We start from the raw sequence: 15,833 nt of genomic DNA on the forward strand, positions 1-15,833 counted from the left end.
GTTTCTTCACCATTTGCCTCTCCAGCAGCTGTTTGTGTGAGCCCCTCTTTTCTTTCCTTTTTTTGGTATGATCCAGATCTCTTGCTTTCTCTGATCCCTCCTGTAATTTCTCTCTCTTTTATCTGTTCCTAAACGCGTACTCATTTCCTTTCTAAAAATATTTGAAGTATTTGTTGCCAGTTTTTCATAATCACTTTGTATCTTTCAGATCCCTTTCTTCTAGTTTATAAATAAATCTCTCTTTTTCGAAATTTCCCTTAATATCATGTTTCTAAATATATGATTGTCTGTCTCCTCTTTCACAAACAAATAACTAAATAATCAGGGTGACTCTGCAACATCTGATATAAGGGGTGTTGTTTAGATTAATGTCAAAACCCAAATTCAAAAGACTTACAATAATTTTGTTAACTGAAAATGATTTCTAAATCAAAATAAAGATACAAAGGGGACTAAAAAAATACTTTGAAACATGATTAATTTTAATATGTTTACAAGGAAAGAGTAAATTCACCAGCAGAAAAAAAATTACCAAAATTAACATTTTACAGTTTTTTAGTCTTAAAGCACAATACATTTTTCATACAAACAAATATATCACCATTATAGATACCATAATATGGCAACATTTATACACAAGGCCATTTACCATTAAGAAAATCAGTGGCAATGGTGATGCAATACATCAGTTTATGTTTGTTAAACTTTTTGCTATTATACTTCCTGGCCCGCAGGAGTATTTGCCAGGATACAATATAAATGTGTGACCTCAGTTTGAACAATACATAGAAAGCTCTGGTTGCCCATGCTTAATCCTATATTTATTATATGACCACTAGAACTGTTTTCGTACCACTACTCTGACGTAATTCCACTTACTATTAAGACCGTTCCCAAGAAATCAAACATTTTAACAGATTCACTTGGATATTAAGGAATTATTTTATACAACATAAGTGCAATATCAGGACTTAATATTCTATATGCCTAAACTTAATAAAAAACTATACAGGTATTATGTGGGAAATAATTTGATATTATACGGAGTAGGTAATCATAGCACTGAACTTGGGAAAATGCAGTATGTGTTTTTTTCATTTTTAGAGTTACTATATTTATTATTGTTTTTAAATGCACCAGATGATTTTCTGAGGAACATTCACATTCACTGTTTAGTTTCATTTTACTAGTGGCATATACAAAGCACCATATAATATAACATATGAAATGTAGAACAATTATGACTATGTAATACTGTAGAAATAACTGCTAAGAAAATATAGCAATATTTAACACAGGATTTCTAAAACCATTACATATTCATTACTTTTCCCTACACTAATAATGTCCCATGTTTTATTTTATAGACGTAGTCTATCACAATTTATATGCATTTGACACTCATGGGGGGTTGAAAATAGTTGATATCTTCTGTACAGTAATGTTACAGTTTTATACAAACTTCAGAAATATGGCATTTGGAATAGTGTTCCTCCTCCAAGTGTTCCATTTCACACAACAGCAAATACTCTGAATGCCTTTCCTCCTGGAGGATTCTGTAAACTGCAAAAAATACACAAAGTGTATTGATGTCATCTCCATGTATAATCCTTCAAACAAATCATGCTTTCTTATGACAGTCAAGAAAGCAGCTCTATGAATCCAGATGGTCAACTTTCTTAGACTACTATAATTTATAGTTATTGGAAAGCTTGAGTGAGAATGACATAATTCTTAAAATCTTGGTTGTACACAAGTTTACTAAAGAAATTTAAGGTGCATAGTGGTAATAATAGTACTTTATATAGAACTTTATAGATTCCAGGTCATGTTTTCATACATTACCACCTTTAGTTCCAATAAAGTAGAGTTAAGCGGCTCTTATGCCATTTTACTGGGGAAATACTAAGATACAGGTTTACAATTGACTGGCATGGTTAAAAGCTAACTGCAAGTTAAAGAGATGGAGATACTTAAGAGATACTCTGGAATACTAACTTATTATTCCCTAAGTCTGACAAAATTTAAATTATATAGCTAGCATACTTATTAATATTTTAACATCTGTGGTTTCAAAAAAATCTTAGTGAGGAAATTTAATGGTCAAATCTGGAAGGTCCTAAGTATTTCTTCACTGAAATGGAAACACACACACACACACACACAGAGCACTCAATCTCACTTCAGAAGTATTTTAAAACAGAACTTTAAAGCAATGCAAAATTGTTCCTTTTACTCTTTATTAAATTATTTATATTTTATTTGACAATATTAATCAAGGTATGTTTTGCTTAAATGCCTCAAGTTAAAACTGGTTGATAATGGCATTAATCATTATTTATTCTAATCAAATGTAGACTTTTGAAGTCCATATTTTTACATAAAGTATTATTTTCTTAATAATACAAAAAAGCTTTTAGAGATAAACACAAATGCTAAGAGAGAGACAAAGTGCAATTTCTTTTACATATTTATTCATGTGTAAGAAAAGAAAGGGGAGAATTTTAGAATGAAGAAGAGATGAGAATGTCACAAGTGTGCACACACATTACACAATAAACACACACAACACAAGCCAGGTTTTTCATACAAGCAGACGGCTAATTGAAAGCCATTTTTATTTGTAGGAAACAAACTGACAAAGTGCCCTGGAAAGTGTCTTTGTACACAGTGATACACCGGAAAAATACACATTTTTCAACTTACAGAACTAGTTCTGAATCTGAGCTCTGAGACTGACTAGTTATATGACCTTGGGCTTATCATTTAACCTTTCTGAGCCTCAGTTAACATGTCTGTAAATTAGGGTTTATAGAACCGACTTTGTAAGGTTATTGGTAGAGCTGAGTTAATATACTTAAAGGGCCCTCCAGCATCTGGAAAATTCATAGTAGATGTTCATAAATAATTATTATTCTCAGTTTTCTTAGGATATCATCTACCTTATAGGTTTAAAATAAATTTAAGAAATATGACAGGTAAATGAAGCCACATTACTCAGTTTAGCTTATAAAACTGCGTATCATACTCTATAACTCAATCTACTTTATATATTGTGTCTTTTATATATATATATATATATGTGTGTGTATATATATATATATATATATATATATATACACACACATATATATATATATAGACAGAGAGACAGAGAGAGATAGGAGAGAGATGGAGGAAGGGTGTGGGGTGTGAGCTCTGTGTGTTTGTTTACATTTCAGTGAAGAAATTCTTAGGATCTTACAGGTTGGACCATTAAATTTCCTCATTAAATTTTTTTTAGATGTTAAAAATATTACTAAGTATGATGGCAATACAATTTAAATTTTTCAGACTTAAGAAACGGTAAGTTAGTACTCTAGGGCATTGCTATGAGCCAGCTAAGCCAGGTTGTGAAGTCACCTCCTTAACAATGGCATCCTGATACAGTCTCATCTGAAAATATATGCTAAATACAAAGCTGTCATTTTATGAAGATGGCACTCAGATGCTTATGTGGAAGGCAATCTAGGTATCCTGCATGGCACATCCTTTGGTGTCCTTTACAGAAACTTTACCATATGTGCAAACCCTCCATTGGCAATTTTGAAGAACCTAGTAAATGTTTAAAAGTTAGGGATTTATCTGTATCTATACAAAATACATGGGACTTAATATTACTTCCCCAAGTACCAATGATTTAAAAAATCACTACAGGTTTTTTTTCTCTTAACTTTTATTATTACTTGATAAAGTAAGTCACATGAATTTTCTCAAACCACTGAAATATATAATACTAATGAGCCAAATACCAGATGACCTGAAAGAGTTCATTTACATCATATTAGGCATTGAACTTCCAATCAAAAAGAGAATTTGGTTCCGGGGGAAAATCAGACTCATTGTTTTGGTCAAATACTTTGTCAGATAACTGGATTAGAGAAATATTCAGTACCTCGCTCACCTAGAAAGAGTTACATGTAAAAACTAATCTAGAAAATCCAAAAGAGGATGAAAGAAATTTCCTTATTATAAGATCAATTAACAAAAGAGTGGTTCTGACTCATAATCCGATTTTCATGTTGATTTTTATAAGCCTGCAGGAGACAGGCATCTCTGGTGCTGCAGCTTCTCCCATCCCTGGAAGACCTACTATTACACAGCGTGCAAAGGAAGCACACTGGCTCAGTCACGAAACCTCAAAGCCATGCTAAGGAGAGTTGGTTGTAAAGCCAGCATAATGGGAAAGATGATATATCTAAATACATATATGTTTATAAATATATATATCAATTTATTTACCTTTCTGAGAAGATTCCATTCTGAAAAGAAGCAATGTAAGTCTTTCTTTTGTCCACAGGCATCACGTCAACATAACCCCCGTGATTTTGAACCACGCCAGCATGTACAGCTGCTCTGCAGATACTGGACAGCTAAGGGAGCAAGGAAAAAACCACCATCATTAGAAAACGTCTGCTGAACTTGTCCAGCCTACTCTTCTATTGGACACAAGGTCGTTGACATCTGTCTCTATGTGGATACCCAGTGAGCAGTTACAGGGTGATGTTTTGTGCATAAAGGAATGTTTTAAAAGTCACAAAGTTAAAGCCAAGCAAGTCTCATCTGAAGGTAGATCTTAAGGGTAGCTGCAAGGATAAGATCCCTTCACCAGCTAATCTGTCCAAACAGCAAGCTTTTACTACTGTCCAAGCAATAAAATGCAAATTAGCTCCTTTTATCTCTTCAAGGGCCTATTTATCACTCTTAAATTTCAGCCTTTGCTAGTTCCTACTCGGGTCACTCTGACCAAACGTTCACAGGGGGGATTATCTGGACCTCATTTATGTTCAGTTTTGACTTTGAGCAACTCAAACGTAGTTCTGTATATCTCTACAGTCCCTTTTCCAAAATACAGGCATACATTAAATGAGGAGGTTTTTCCTATTAGATAATATAACCTATGTAGAGAAAACTTGCCCAAAAGAATAAGCCCAAGAAGAAAAAAATATGAAGAATAATCATCGCTTCTACCTAGATTTGCAATGTACATCACTCTGGTTTGAATGGTCTGAGATGAGGTACTAAGAAAGTTCTATTTTTGCATTGTACCAGTTATATAATCTGAATTGAATGGAATTTCTATAAAGGAGAAAATTGTTTCAGGTCCAACAAACACTTTCCATTTTTTTAACACGACTGAGTTCTAGAAGTCAACGCTTTTCTTTTGGCCAATTAAAGTCTTCTGTAGATTTTGACAATTGCTTTCATCCAAATGTTCTACCAAAATTTGTCAATAGCTGAGTATAGCCTGACAAAATCCTACAAAATGAAACACTTGAACTGTTTCAGTATAAAGCAATCTACCCCATATCCCGATGGGTCTTTTCTGAACCCACTGGTGTATTCTTTTCTTATCTCTATGCACATGTGAGTGACTTAATGTGCTTTTTTAAATTCACATAAGCATGTGCATCTTACGTGACCTTGCTTTATTACTGTGCTCTGAACTCTGTGGCATCAGTCAGTATTTATTAGATCAGAGACCGAATGCCAAGCTGTCTAATACTTTTCATGTTTTTGCTATATCACAAAATACCATACATCCAAAACCCCATATCCTTACTCTGAGGACACATTTTATTCACCATTTAAAGTCCCTCACTGAATTAATATTTGTGTCTGATATGGTTCATAACAGATGGAATTAAAAATAACTGTACACTTTTCAGTATTTATCCTGTTCTGTTAAAAGGTTATCATCAGCATTTTTCCCAAGGCAATAAAAGTGCTTAGATATAACATTCACTAAATCCAAGCACTTAATATGGTTTGAAACTATTGTTTTGGCCATAACTGTGCAGTCAGCAGGCATTACGATTTGAGTTCAAAGGTCAGAAGAGATTTTCTTTTCCTACCCGCACTTTATAAGAACTAATATACCATGAAAAGAAAAAAATATATCTGTGAAAACAGTGGAACATTTTTAATGAATGCAGAAATTAATTTCATCTGTCATAAGTGAGAAATAAAAGCTCAAAGCAACAGAAGGTACACACTGTAACTCTATAAATGGAAAGAGAGAAAGACAGAAAGATGGGGGAGAGAGGGAGATTGATAGATTGTTTCTTATTTTTCCGTATCTTGTACTTAAATAGATAATGTATTTTGTAAGGGATGGGAAGATTGCTTAATTAATGGCTGAATCTCTGATTCTGTACTTAGCACATAAAAAATATATATTTCCAACTTGTTCTACGTAGTAATACAAAATTTCTTACCCCATTTCACTGAGATAGAATGATAAAATGATCTCAGGATATAAGTTCTAATAAAAACCTGAACTCTAGTAAAGAGATGGCTTATAGGTACAGAAGTGTATAGGATATTTTGAAAGATCTTCACCAGACATGAGTAAAATTAAAAGTTTTTTTTACTTAAAGGGACAACCCGGGAAGAATGATTTCTTTGGAAATCTCTGATGATTCTAGATTTCCTCATTCATATATATTTATTAATTTTTTTAAACAAACATTTATGTTTCAAGGTGTTTGCCAAATGTCTGATATCATGGCGTGCTCTAAGTTCTGTTAAAGCAGGAACTAGGCCTGTCTTGTTCACAGCTTGGCAAATGTAAAATTGTTGATGAAAAAATAATGCATAATTTGCCCAGCTGCTGCCTTCAAGAAACTTAAAAATTAATAAAAGAGGTGGGGAAACAATCATAATGCCTAACAGAATCAGTTCAGTGCTAAATAAAAGGAAAAAACAAAGTAATAGGGTTAAAGAAAAGAAACACCGGGCTTCCCTGGTGGTCCAGTGGTTAAGAATCCACCTGCCAATGCAGGGGACACAGGTTCAAGCCTTGGTCCGGGAAGATCCCACATGCTGCGGAGCAACTAAGCCCGTGCGCCACAACTACTGAGCCTGAGCTCTAGAGCCTGCGAGCCACAACTACTGACCCCACGTGCCACACCACTGAAGCCTGCGTGCCTAGAGCCCACGCTCCACAAGAGGAGCCACGACAATGAGAAGTCCGTGCACCGCAACAAAGAGTAGACCCCGCTCGCCACAAGAGAAAGCCCACGCACAGCAACAAAGACCCAACACAGCCAAAAAATTTTTAAAAATAAATAAATTTATTAAAAAAAAAAAGAAAAGCAACACCATACTTGGGTTAGGAGAACCAGCAATACACTTCACAGAGAAAGTGGCAATAATTCAGAAGGTAAAGAATGACCATGATGTTCACAGAAAAATTAGAAAAAGCATGTTTTCAGAGACAAGAAGATAAGCACAAATTGTGAGGACTACCAAATTAAGATACCAACAGGACATTGAAATTGCAGATAAGAATACTGCAAACCTGGAGCTGGGAGAGAGACTTAGATTTGAAGAATAATTTTAAAGGTAAAGCTGAACTGAAAAAAACCCCAAAAAACCTGAACCTGAAATGAATTCACCAAGTGGTGGTAATACTCACGTTTCAGGACTCTTCACAATTGTATTTCCATAGTATTCTACTGAATAAGTACATCAAGAATATAGTTCTTAAATTTCTTTTGGAACTCTTTGGATTAGATATTGGTAGTGGTTTCCAAATGTCTGCCACATAAAATCTAAACTTATCAGCATGTATTTAGACTCTCCAATTACATGTTTCAAGAGCCGGATCCCTCCCTCCATCCCTCACACTAAGTTGGCTGCAGCCCCTTTTAGCTTCAAATCTCACCAGCTCAGATACAAGCAAACCTACAAGTCATGCCCACTTTCAGCTCACTTGCTCTCACCTCATCTCCATGTCTTTGTAGGTGCCATTCACCCCACCTAAAATGTGTGCTAATTCTCTTTACCAACCCACACTTGAAACCTGGATCAGAAAGCACTTATGGGCCCTGAAGCCATCACAGCTAATCTTCCTGGTCCAACCCCAGTCCTGGCATCCATTACAATACACCCTCAACTGGGTTCCTTTTGTATGTATTTTAAGGATTACCTGTTTTTGATTCTATGCTACTTGCTAAATGCCCATTTGGCAGTGGAGATATTGTTCATACATTTGACAAACTCTTAATTATCCAGTTTATACTTCAAGTACTGAAGAACCAAAAGGAAGGTTAAAGAAAAGTAAAATGCTTTTTCCTTCCCAAGGATGCATCCAAGCTATTTCATTTAGTATCTGATATAAGAGATATAGATAGGATAGGAAGAAAAATTTAGTCAAAATAAATGATTATGCATGCATATATGCATATAGATATTTATTTTTTAGTGTTACTGATGATTGACCTTTCTGAGAATATGTATATCAACACAGAATCTGTTCCTTTTTCTGTATATAAACGTACATATATACATTTAAACACGTGTGCATGCATATAGATAGATACTGAGAGCTGCATAAATTAGGATACTTACATCAGAATAAATTCGAGTTCCAATTACACGAGCATAATGTGGATTTGCCTGCATACAGTTCCGAGGACAGTATACTCTAAAAAATAAATATATACTTAGAAATATTAAGTAGCTGGTTATTTCAGTCTTTCTTATTAGTAAGATCATAGACATGCATACACAAAAGTAAACTCGGCATTCTAAATCCTACTCATTATTTTTTATTGAAGTATAGCTGATGTACAATATTATATAAGTTACAGGTGTACAATATGGTGATTCACAGTTTTTAAAGGTTATACTCCATTTATAGTTAGTATAAAATATTGGCTATATTCTGTGTTTTACAATATATCCTTGCAGCTTATTTTATACCTAATAGTTTGTACCTCTTAATCCTCTACCCCTATATTGTACCTCCCCACTTCTCCCTCCCCACTGGTAACCACCAGTTTGTTCTCTGTACCTGTGAGCCTGTTTCTTTCTTGTTATATTCACTAGTTTGTTGTATTTTTTTTTAGAGTCCATATATAAGTGATATCATAAAGTATTTGTGTTACTCTATCTTATTTCACTTAGCATAATGCCCTCCAAGTCCATCCATGTTGTTGCAAATGGCAAAATTTCATTCTTTTTTATGATTGAGTAGCATTCCAGTGTATATATACACATTTTTTCCTTCTGAAATAGGTCAATTGTACAATCCCGGCAGTAAGCACAATTGCTTCTGCTTGCTTTACCTACTTCCAGCTTTTGGCACAGATGTGTTTCTTTTCTCTTTCTTTTTCTTTAAAAAAAAAAAAAAGCTTAGCCAGGAAGCTTTCTAATTTGGGGATTCAAAGCAGAAAGAAACATCAGGAAGTATCTCTCTCTCAGTATCTGGGAATTTGGTACCCAATATGACTGCAGAATTTAGTAAACATATAACTTGGAAAAACTGAATCATTGTCTGCCACAGACATCTCATAGTTTCTTTTCTCTATGTTCACATCTTTGGTATCTCATCCAATTTCATGGCTTTGATTATCATCTATAAACTATTGATTTCCAAATTTAAATCTCTAGTTGGAACCTCTTCTCTTAATTCTAAATTTGTATGTCCTACTGCTTATTGAATATCTCCACGTAGACCTAATAAATATCTCAAATTTAGCATGTTTGAAACCAAATTCCTAATCTTCTCATCCAGTCCGCAAATATCTTCTTTCTGTAGGCTTCCTACAATAAATGTCAACTCCATTATTCAGGTGCTCAGGCCAAAAAAAAAACCTTTATTCTATCCTTAACTCCCTTCCTTACCTCAACCTTATATTCAACCCAATTTCTATTCGTTGTACACTGAAATAAAATCAGAGCATCCTTAAGCACCTCAATCACTGTACCTCTGGGCTCTACCTTCCAATATCTAGCTCACTGCAAGAGGTTCCCCTATGATCTCCCTGCTTCCGATTTTGCCCCCTCCAATCTATTTTGCCGCACACTTACACTGAAGAATAGAACTCTAATCGTATCATTCCTCTGCTCCAAATATTCTAGTGGCTTTCCATCTAATTCAGAACAAGTGACAGGATCCTTATAATAGCCAATAAGCCCTGAGTATTCTGTCTTCCCATTACCTCTCTGACATTATATCCTACCCCTCTTTCACTTTCTCACCCAGCTCCTGTCACACTGGCCTAATGGTTATTCTTCAAACATACAGAATAATCTCATCCTCGGGGCCTTTGAGTTTATCTTTCCCTCTGCATGGAATGTCCTTTCTCCAGATATCCTACTCCCTTCCTGATACTTTAGCTCCTTTTTTCAAAGTTTCCAAAAGTTCTTTTATTTAAACATAGGGTCCAATTATCAGTGTTCAGTCAGTCACATGATATTTAAAAAAATTCACTCCCAGAGTTTAAGAAACTGCCAAGTGGCACTTATTTAAATTGATTGGCTCTTCTGAATTCACATACACACACACAAGTACACACACTCATACACTAAAAGGAAATCAAAGCTAAGACTGGAAAAAACATAATTCATTCTACATAGTAAATCAGAGTCTCAACAAAATGACTATATGAAAATCATTGTTTGGTAAAAGTATAAATTATTTTCCTAAGAGTATTCTTAAAAAAAAAAATACAAAACTTCATTGCAACTACCTTTACCAATTGAAGCAGATCTTCCTCAACACAGTTTTTAAGAAATGGCTACATTTCTTATTTAAATTTCATGTTCCTAAAATTTGTATAACACAGTACACTTTAGCATCTAAACCAGAACCACTTAAGTATTAGTAATAAATGAATGAGTTTTTATAACTTTGAATTAAAGGGTTGATTTTTATAAAAGATGTCTTCTGTAGGAGGAAGGGTGTCCCCATTGACTATAAAATTTTATTTTTGCATTTGAGAACTGCTGCGCATTCATGCGCATTCATTGCCCACCCTATGGCAATAAAACCAGCTGCTCTGCCCTTAGGATCATGCTGTGCATGCTCTACCTTAACCATATTTAGCACCTGGTCTGTGGAAGGCCAAGATCAGTAGATTCCAACTGAGTTCATTTCTACGTAGGTGAGTTCAGGTCAAAGAAAGACTGCAGGAGCTTTTTGCTTGTCTGAGTTCTAGTCTCTGGTTTTAACACTTTATTATATATTTGTGAGAATGTAGATAGTGATCTAGTAAACATACCTTCATCTACAAATTCCGTTATGCTCTGAATAAAAATGCTGACACATTTTAACAGTACCTGCCTTTACATCTAATCATAGGGAAAGGGGCTGCTTGGCCCTGATGTGATCCATTAAAGAGTCATGCAATGACCAGACAAGTGCCTGACGTGTGTAACTTGTAACTTACTGGGTGGCCAAGCCTCATAAAGCTGTAGGGGAATGAACATGTGATTCTTTCTTTTAAATGCTAAAATAAAGATTTTCGTAGAGACAAAAAATAAATAAATAAACCCACATTTTTTGGAGAAAGTACACTAGGAGTGCCTAGAGTGGATGCAGTTTGTGGTGTCCATTGCCCCCTGCTGCTAGCAGTTCAAGATCATACATCTTTTGAGTCCTAGAGACACCGGAATCTCAGGCAAAAGCAGTTATCCAGGGTAAAAGGCCCCCTGTTCGCAGGTTAAAAACGAAGGAGAAAATCTAGAAAACAGTACCTTGGGCAATGTGAAGCAGGCTTATGAAAAGGACAGAGCTGTTCCACAGTTGTTTCACAAGTGACCGCCTGAACTGAAGAATTCAAACACAAAACAATAAGCAAATCCTTTAGAAAGAATAATGTGCAACAGAGTGGTAAGAAAATAAGACAAAAAAAGTGCTAACCTGTTACTTTAGAGACTGTGAAGGAATTAGCAGACTGATACTTGCTGAAGATAAAAACATAAACATTTCAATCATCAACATCTTACATGCATCACCATCAACATAAATTCTTATATTTTTTAAGTCTATGAATATTTGATTTTTTCTTAAACGTTCTTATTTAAATATCTAGACATGTAGCAGTATAAGAATTAATCATCTGTTTTATGCTAAATTCATATTACCTTCAAGTATGAGCCAAATAAATACCATTCTTGATATCAGAGAAAGATCTCTTTTCATTATCAATCTCAAAAATTTATACATAATAGCATAAAATAATACACATTTGTATCTATATATTTGTTTCCTATTAAGATTAAAACTCTCAATATACTCATTCCCTGTTACCACAGAACCAAACAATTTAATCTTTCAAAATAGTCAATACAAGGCGGTGTAAAAAGACTACTAAATAATAAGTACCTTAAAGGAATACGCATCATTCATTTTTTTGTTCCCCCTAGTATCCAGTAAAATGTCTACAATAAATGAATGAATTCCTCCTTACATGTTTTATTAAAAAGCAAGAATATAAGAATAGGTATTTTAGTTGGTTTATCTATACCCAGGCTTTCATAAAAAACATCTATTGCAAAAGGTAATGCTTATTTGTGATGGTACTTTAATATGACACACACACGTTTCAAGAGAGTTTATATAATAAACAATTGAAAAAACAAGTTAAAAGAAAAAGGTAAATAATAGGAAATAAATGTTCTTTAATGCAACACCCAATGTTTGGCTTACCAAAGCTAAAAACTAATATTAATTATTTATTTAAGATAAGTATTTGCTGAGTGAATAAATTAATCAATAAGTGTTTCTGTAAAGCTTTTACTTAAGAGATTAATCACTAATGGCTGAAAACCACACATCAGGCCTTTGAATAAAATTGTATACAGAGGGCATCATTCCACCAATTTACAAGGATTCTTAACAAATTCTTTCTTATCATTATGAATTCCATACTGTGGAGTTTCATGCAATTGTTCAGTTACAAAGGAAGGGAGACTATCATATTTCCTAAGAAAAGGCATTCCATTATGAGGTTCAATAATGTCTATTATTTTACATAGGAGAAAGAGAAACTACAAAGATATTTCAAAAGCCTACATTTTTCTACTTTCTATAGAGTATATATAAAATATGTTGTTTTATAATAATACACTTAGTATATTTAATATGACAAACATTTCAAAAGTTAATCAATGCTTTTATGTTGGGTCAAATTACATTTTAACAGACAAAAGAAAGGTGACATAGTGTATTACATATTTAGAGACTTTGCAAAATGCTCTTTTACCTAGTAATCTATCTTATTAACAAAGTTACTGTTGCATGAAATAAATAATTCTCCCAAACAGGGCAGGAAGAATATGCAAATCAATTAGCCTTCTCAGGCACTTTTTATCATAGCTGAAAAATGTATTGCTTCACAACGGGAAACACTATAAATTTGTACATTCTTAATGAAACTAGAAAATTTAGAGTTTTAGCATGATCTTTATAAGCAAAAGGGTTCAACTTTGAATTCAGATACTTTTCCTTCTTTTTGCCCATGGAAATTATGTAGTTGAAATGAACCTTGAAAATTACCTTCTCTCTTTATAAACTAAATTCTTCTATGCTTTGCTCTAAATGAATGTAACTTATTGTTACAACTTAAAATCTCTGGTCCAAAAGATTATTTAGGTACTTACCCAATTGTTTGAACACCATTTCTATTGGATTTGATGAAATAATGTTTTCTTCCTTGTCTAGTGATATCCACCCAACCACCATCATTGTCTATTATACCATAATGAATTGCAGCTCTACAGATGCTGGATTGCTGGGAGAAAAGGAAGGGATAAAAGGATGTTAAAATGATAAGAATTCTGCATAGGATACAACTCATTACTATGTATGACTTTAAACAATTTTGAGCAAAATAGCTATACGTATATAAATTTTTATTTTTCCCATTAAAAAATCAAAATATTATATGAAAGGATCCTCTCCTCAAATAATGACATTTATAATACTTACCATTTCATAATGTACACTGCCAATAACTTTAGCTTTACTATCCAAACAGCCAGCAGGGCATTCATATCTAAATAAAAGAAATGGGGAACAAAATTTAGCTTCTCTGAATGTCCATATAAAATGAAAATATTTTTTATATCTTGCCAGTTAATTTTGAGAGTAATTATAAATATTACCTATTGCAGGTTGTGCCTTTGCACTGGTCTCTTAATCTTATTTCGCAAGAAACAATTTGAGCTAAAATTTAGAAAATAATAATAATTTAGATGATGCAACAGCTGCTCTAATTCATCCCATACAGTCTAACACCAAGTTTTTGCCATTCTAAAAATGTTCAGATTAATAAAATATAGTTGAGTATGCCAGTAATGTAAACTTTAAAATGTTTGTAAATAATGCAGAGATCTTACACATTTGCTGTGTGCTTATGACTTCGTTTCTGTTACTATCATCTGCTATTGTCCGGATGTGGGTGTCATGGACTTGTGATTGTTGCCGTTCAATTTCATTTGTTTCTTCTTCTTGAGGAGGGTAATAGCTATCTGATCCTTCTGTTAGAGAGAATGGATTTAAGAAATATGAATCCATCTTAAATGTGCACAAATTACCAATGATACACCTTTATATGCCTGTTTAACACTGAAAGCTACTAGAAAATCAGTACTGTATATTGGCACAAGTTTTGGCTTAAGGTGGTGATCTTACATACTGCATTGGAATAAATAAAACAGTTGCATAAACCTTTGAGCCCTTGACTCATTTATGCTAACATTAAATGGAATCATTTCTAAACTTTGCTTGTATTTTAAAGTGGTATCAATGATTACCTTTCATAATGACATCACGAGGTCTACACAGTGATCTAATGAAGTCGGGCTTAGTGAATTTGAATTTGTTTTCTCAAATGAAATCATATTTTCAGGAGGATAACACTTAAAATTTTCAAAAGGATCACATTTAAAATTCTCCTGAAAGGAAATTCAGCCTAAGAAGGATTGACATGCCCTTGCTATTTACCACAATATCAGTTTCCATGGAAAGGTTTCTATTGCAGAAGGAAATTCAATGTGCAGAAATTTAAACTTAACAATGGAAAATATGCAAACTTTGAATTTAATATTTTTTTCCAGGTTGGCTTGTATTAAGGGCTTGACAGGGGCACATTTTGGAAATGTGGTTATTTGCATGTACATCCAAGAATTCAGAATCTAGAAAAAGGAAGTATGAATTCAGAGGAAAGTCAGCTTTAGTAAGACACTGTGGTCATTGACAATGGAGCAAGCAGGTTGGAGGTTTGGGGGATGGAAAACAGACTCAGACACAATGAAAAAAGCTTTCAGGAATTAAAAATGGCTCATATTACACAGTGAACTATATGCTTACTTCTTGTCCATATATTATAGCTAGTGAGCACTCAATCATTAAGGAAAAAAAGATATCTCTTTCTAAGTACTGAAAAGTGGCTGCATTTACATATATTTTCAAATACACTTGGTCTGCATTAATCTTCATTTAGTCATCATTAAGAACAAAGCAGTACAAGAGGTAAAAATGTTCACTTGGATGCCCAATAAAAAGCATGACTTTCACAAAGCTTTGTCAGGTAAGTTTTATCTTCATGTGTTACAAAAAGGACGTCATATTTATATTTATTTTTGAGGACATCCAGTACATTTGAGACAGTACTTTTTTGCAACAGTTTTATAATACTATTATATATATATACTTTTTATTGTTGTTATTTTGGCATGACAAATTGTATACTCTGCAGTAAGAAGCAGAGAATTAGTATAATTCATTGGGCATGGTTCAATAAGATTCATGGATAGGTATTCAGGCAAAAACTCTTAAAGTGCTTAAAATAAATTATGTTAAACTGCTAAATTCTTCAGAAATGATGACATTTATGGAAATAATTCTAGTCAACACTATATCAAGATGGCTTTTAAGAATGAAAATATACTTGTCACTCTGGGATAATTTCAAAGTAGAATTAGGTGGTTATCTGGGATAATCATGAAACTTTCCTTTAAATACATGTTGGTATAATAGACCTATTAATATTATAAAT

The 15,833-nt window shown here is 33.6% G+C and overlaps 1 protein-coding gene across 2 annotated transcripts in view; it reads right to left on the reverse strand.

Moving 5' to 3' along the window:
- Positions 1 to 461: 461 nt before the first annotated feature.
- Positions 462 to 15,833, reverse strand: part of CRISPLD1 (cysteine rich secretory protein LCCL domain containing 1) — a 45,260-nt gene continuing 29,888 nt past the window's right edge. For both annotated transcript variants that reach the window (XM_082363495.1, XM_082363494.1), the window contains 9 exons: positions 14,173 to 14,313; positions 13,939 to 13,999; positions 13,763 to 13,829; positions 13,435 to 13,565; positions 11,693 to 11,736; positions 11,527 to 11,599; positions 8,395 to 8,470; positions 4,282 to 4,412; positions 462 to 1,563 (listed from right to left, as the gene is read on the reverse strand). In XM_082363495.1, coding sequence (XP_082219621.1) covers positions 1,512 to 1,563; positions 4,282 to 4,412; positions 8,395 to 8,470; positions 11,527 to 11,599; positions 11,693 to 11,736; positions 13,435 to 13,565; positions 13,763 to 13,829; positions 13,939 to 13,999; positions 14,173 to 14,313 — 776 coding nt within the window. In that variant the 3' untranslated portion in view covers positions 462 to 1,511. The remainder of the gene's footprint in view (positions 1,564 to 4,281; positions 4,413 to 8,394; positions 8,471 to 11,526; positions 11,600 to 11,692; positions 11,737 to 13,434; positions 13,566 to 13,762; positions 13,830 to 13,938; positions 14,000 to 14,172; positions 14,314 to 15,833) is intronic.

The sequence above is a fragment of the Balaenoptera borealis genome (assembly GCF_965194805.1).
Source record: "Balaenoptera borealis genome assembly, chromosome: 17".
Classification (NCBI taxonomy): domain Eukaryota; kingdom Metazoa; phylum Chordata; class Mammalia; order Artiodactyla; family Balaenopteridae; genus Balaenoptera; species Balaenoptera borealis.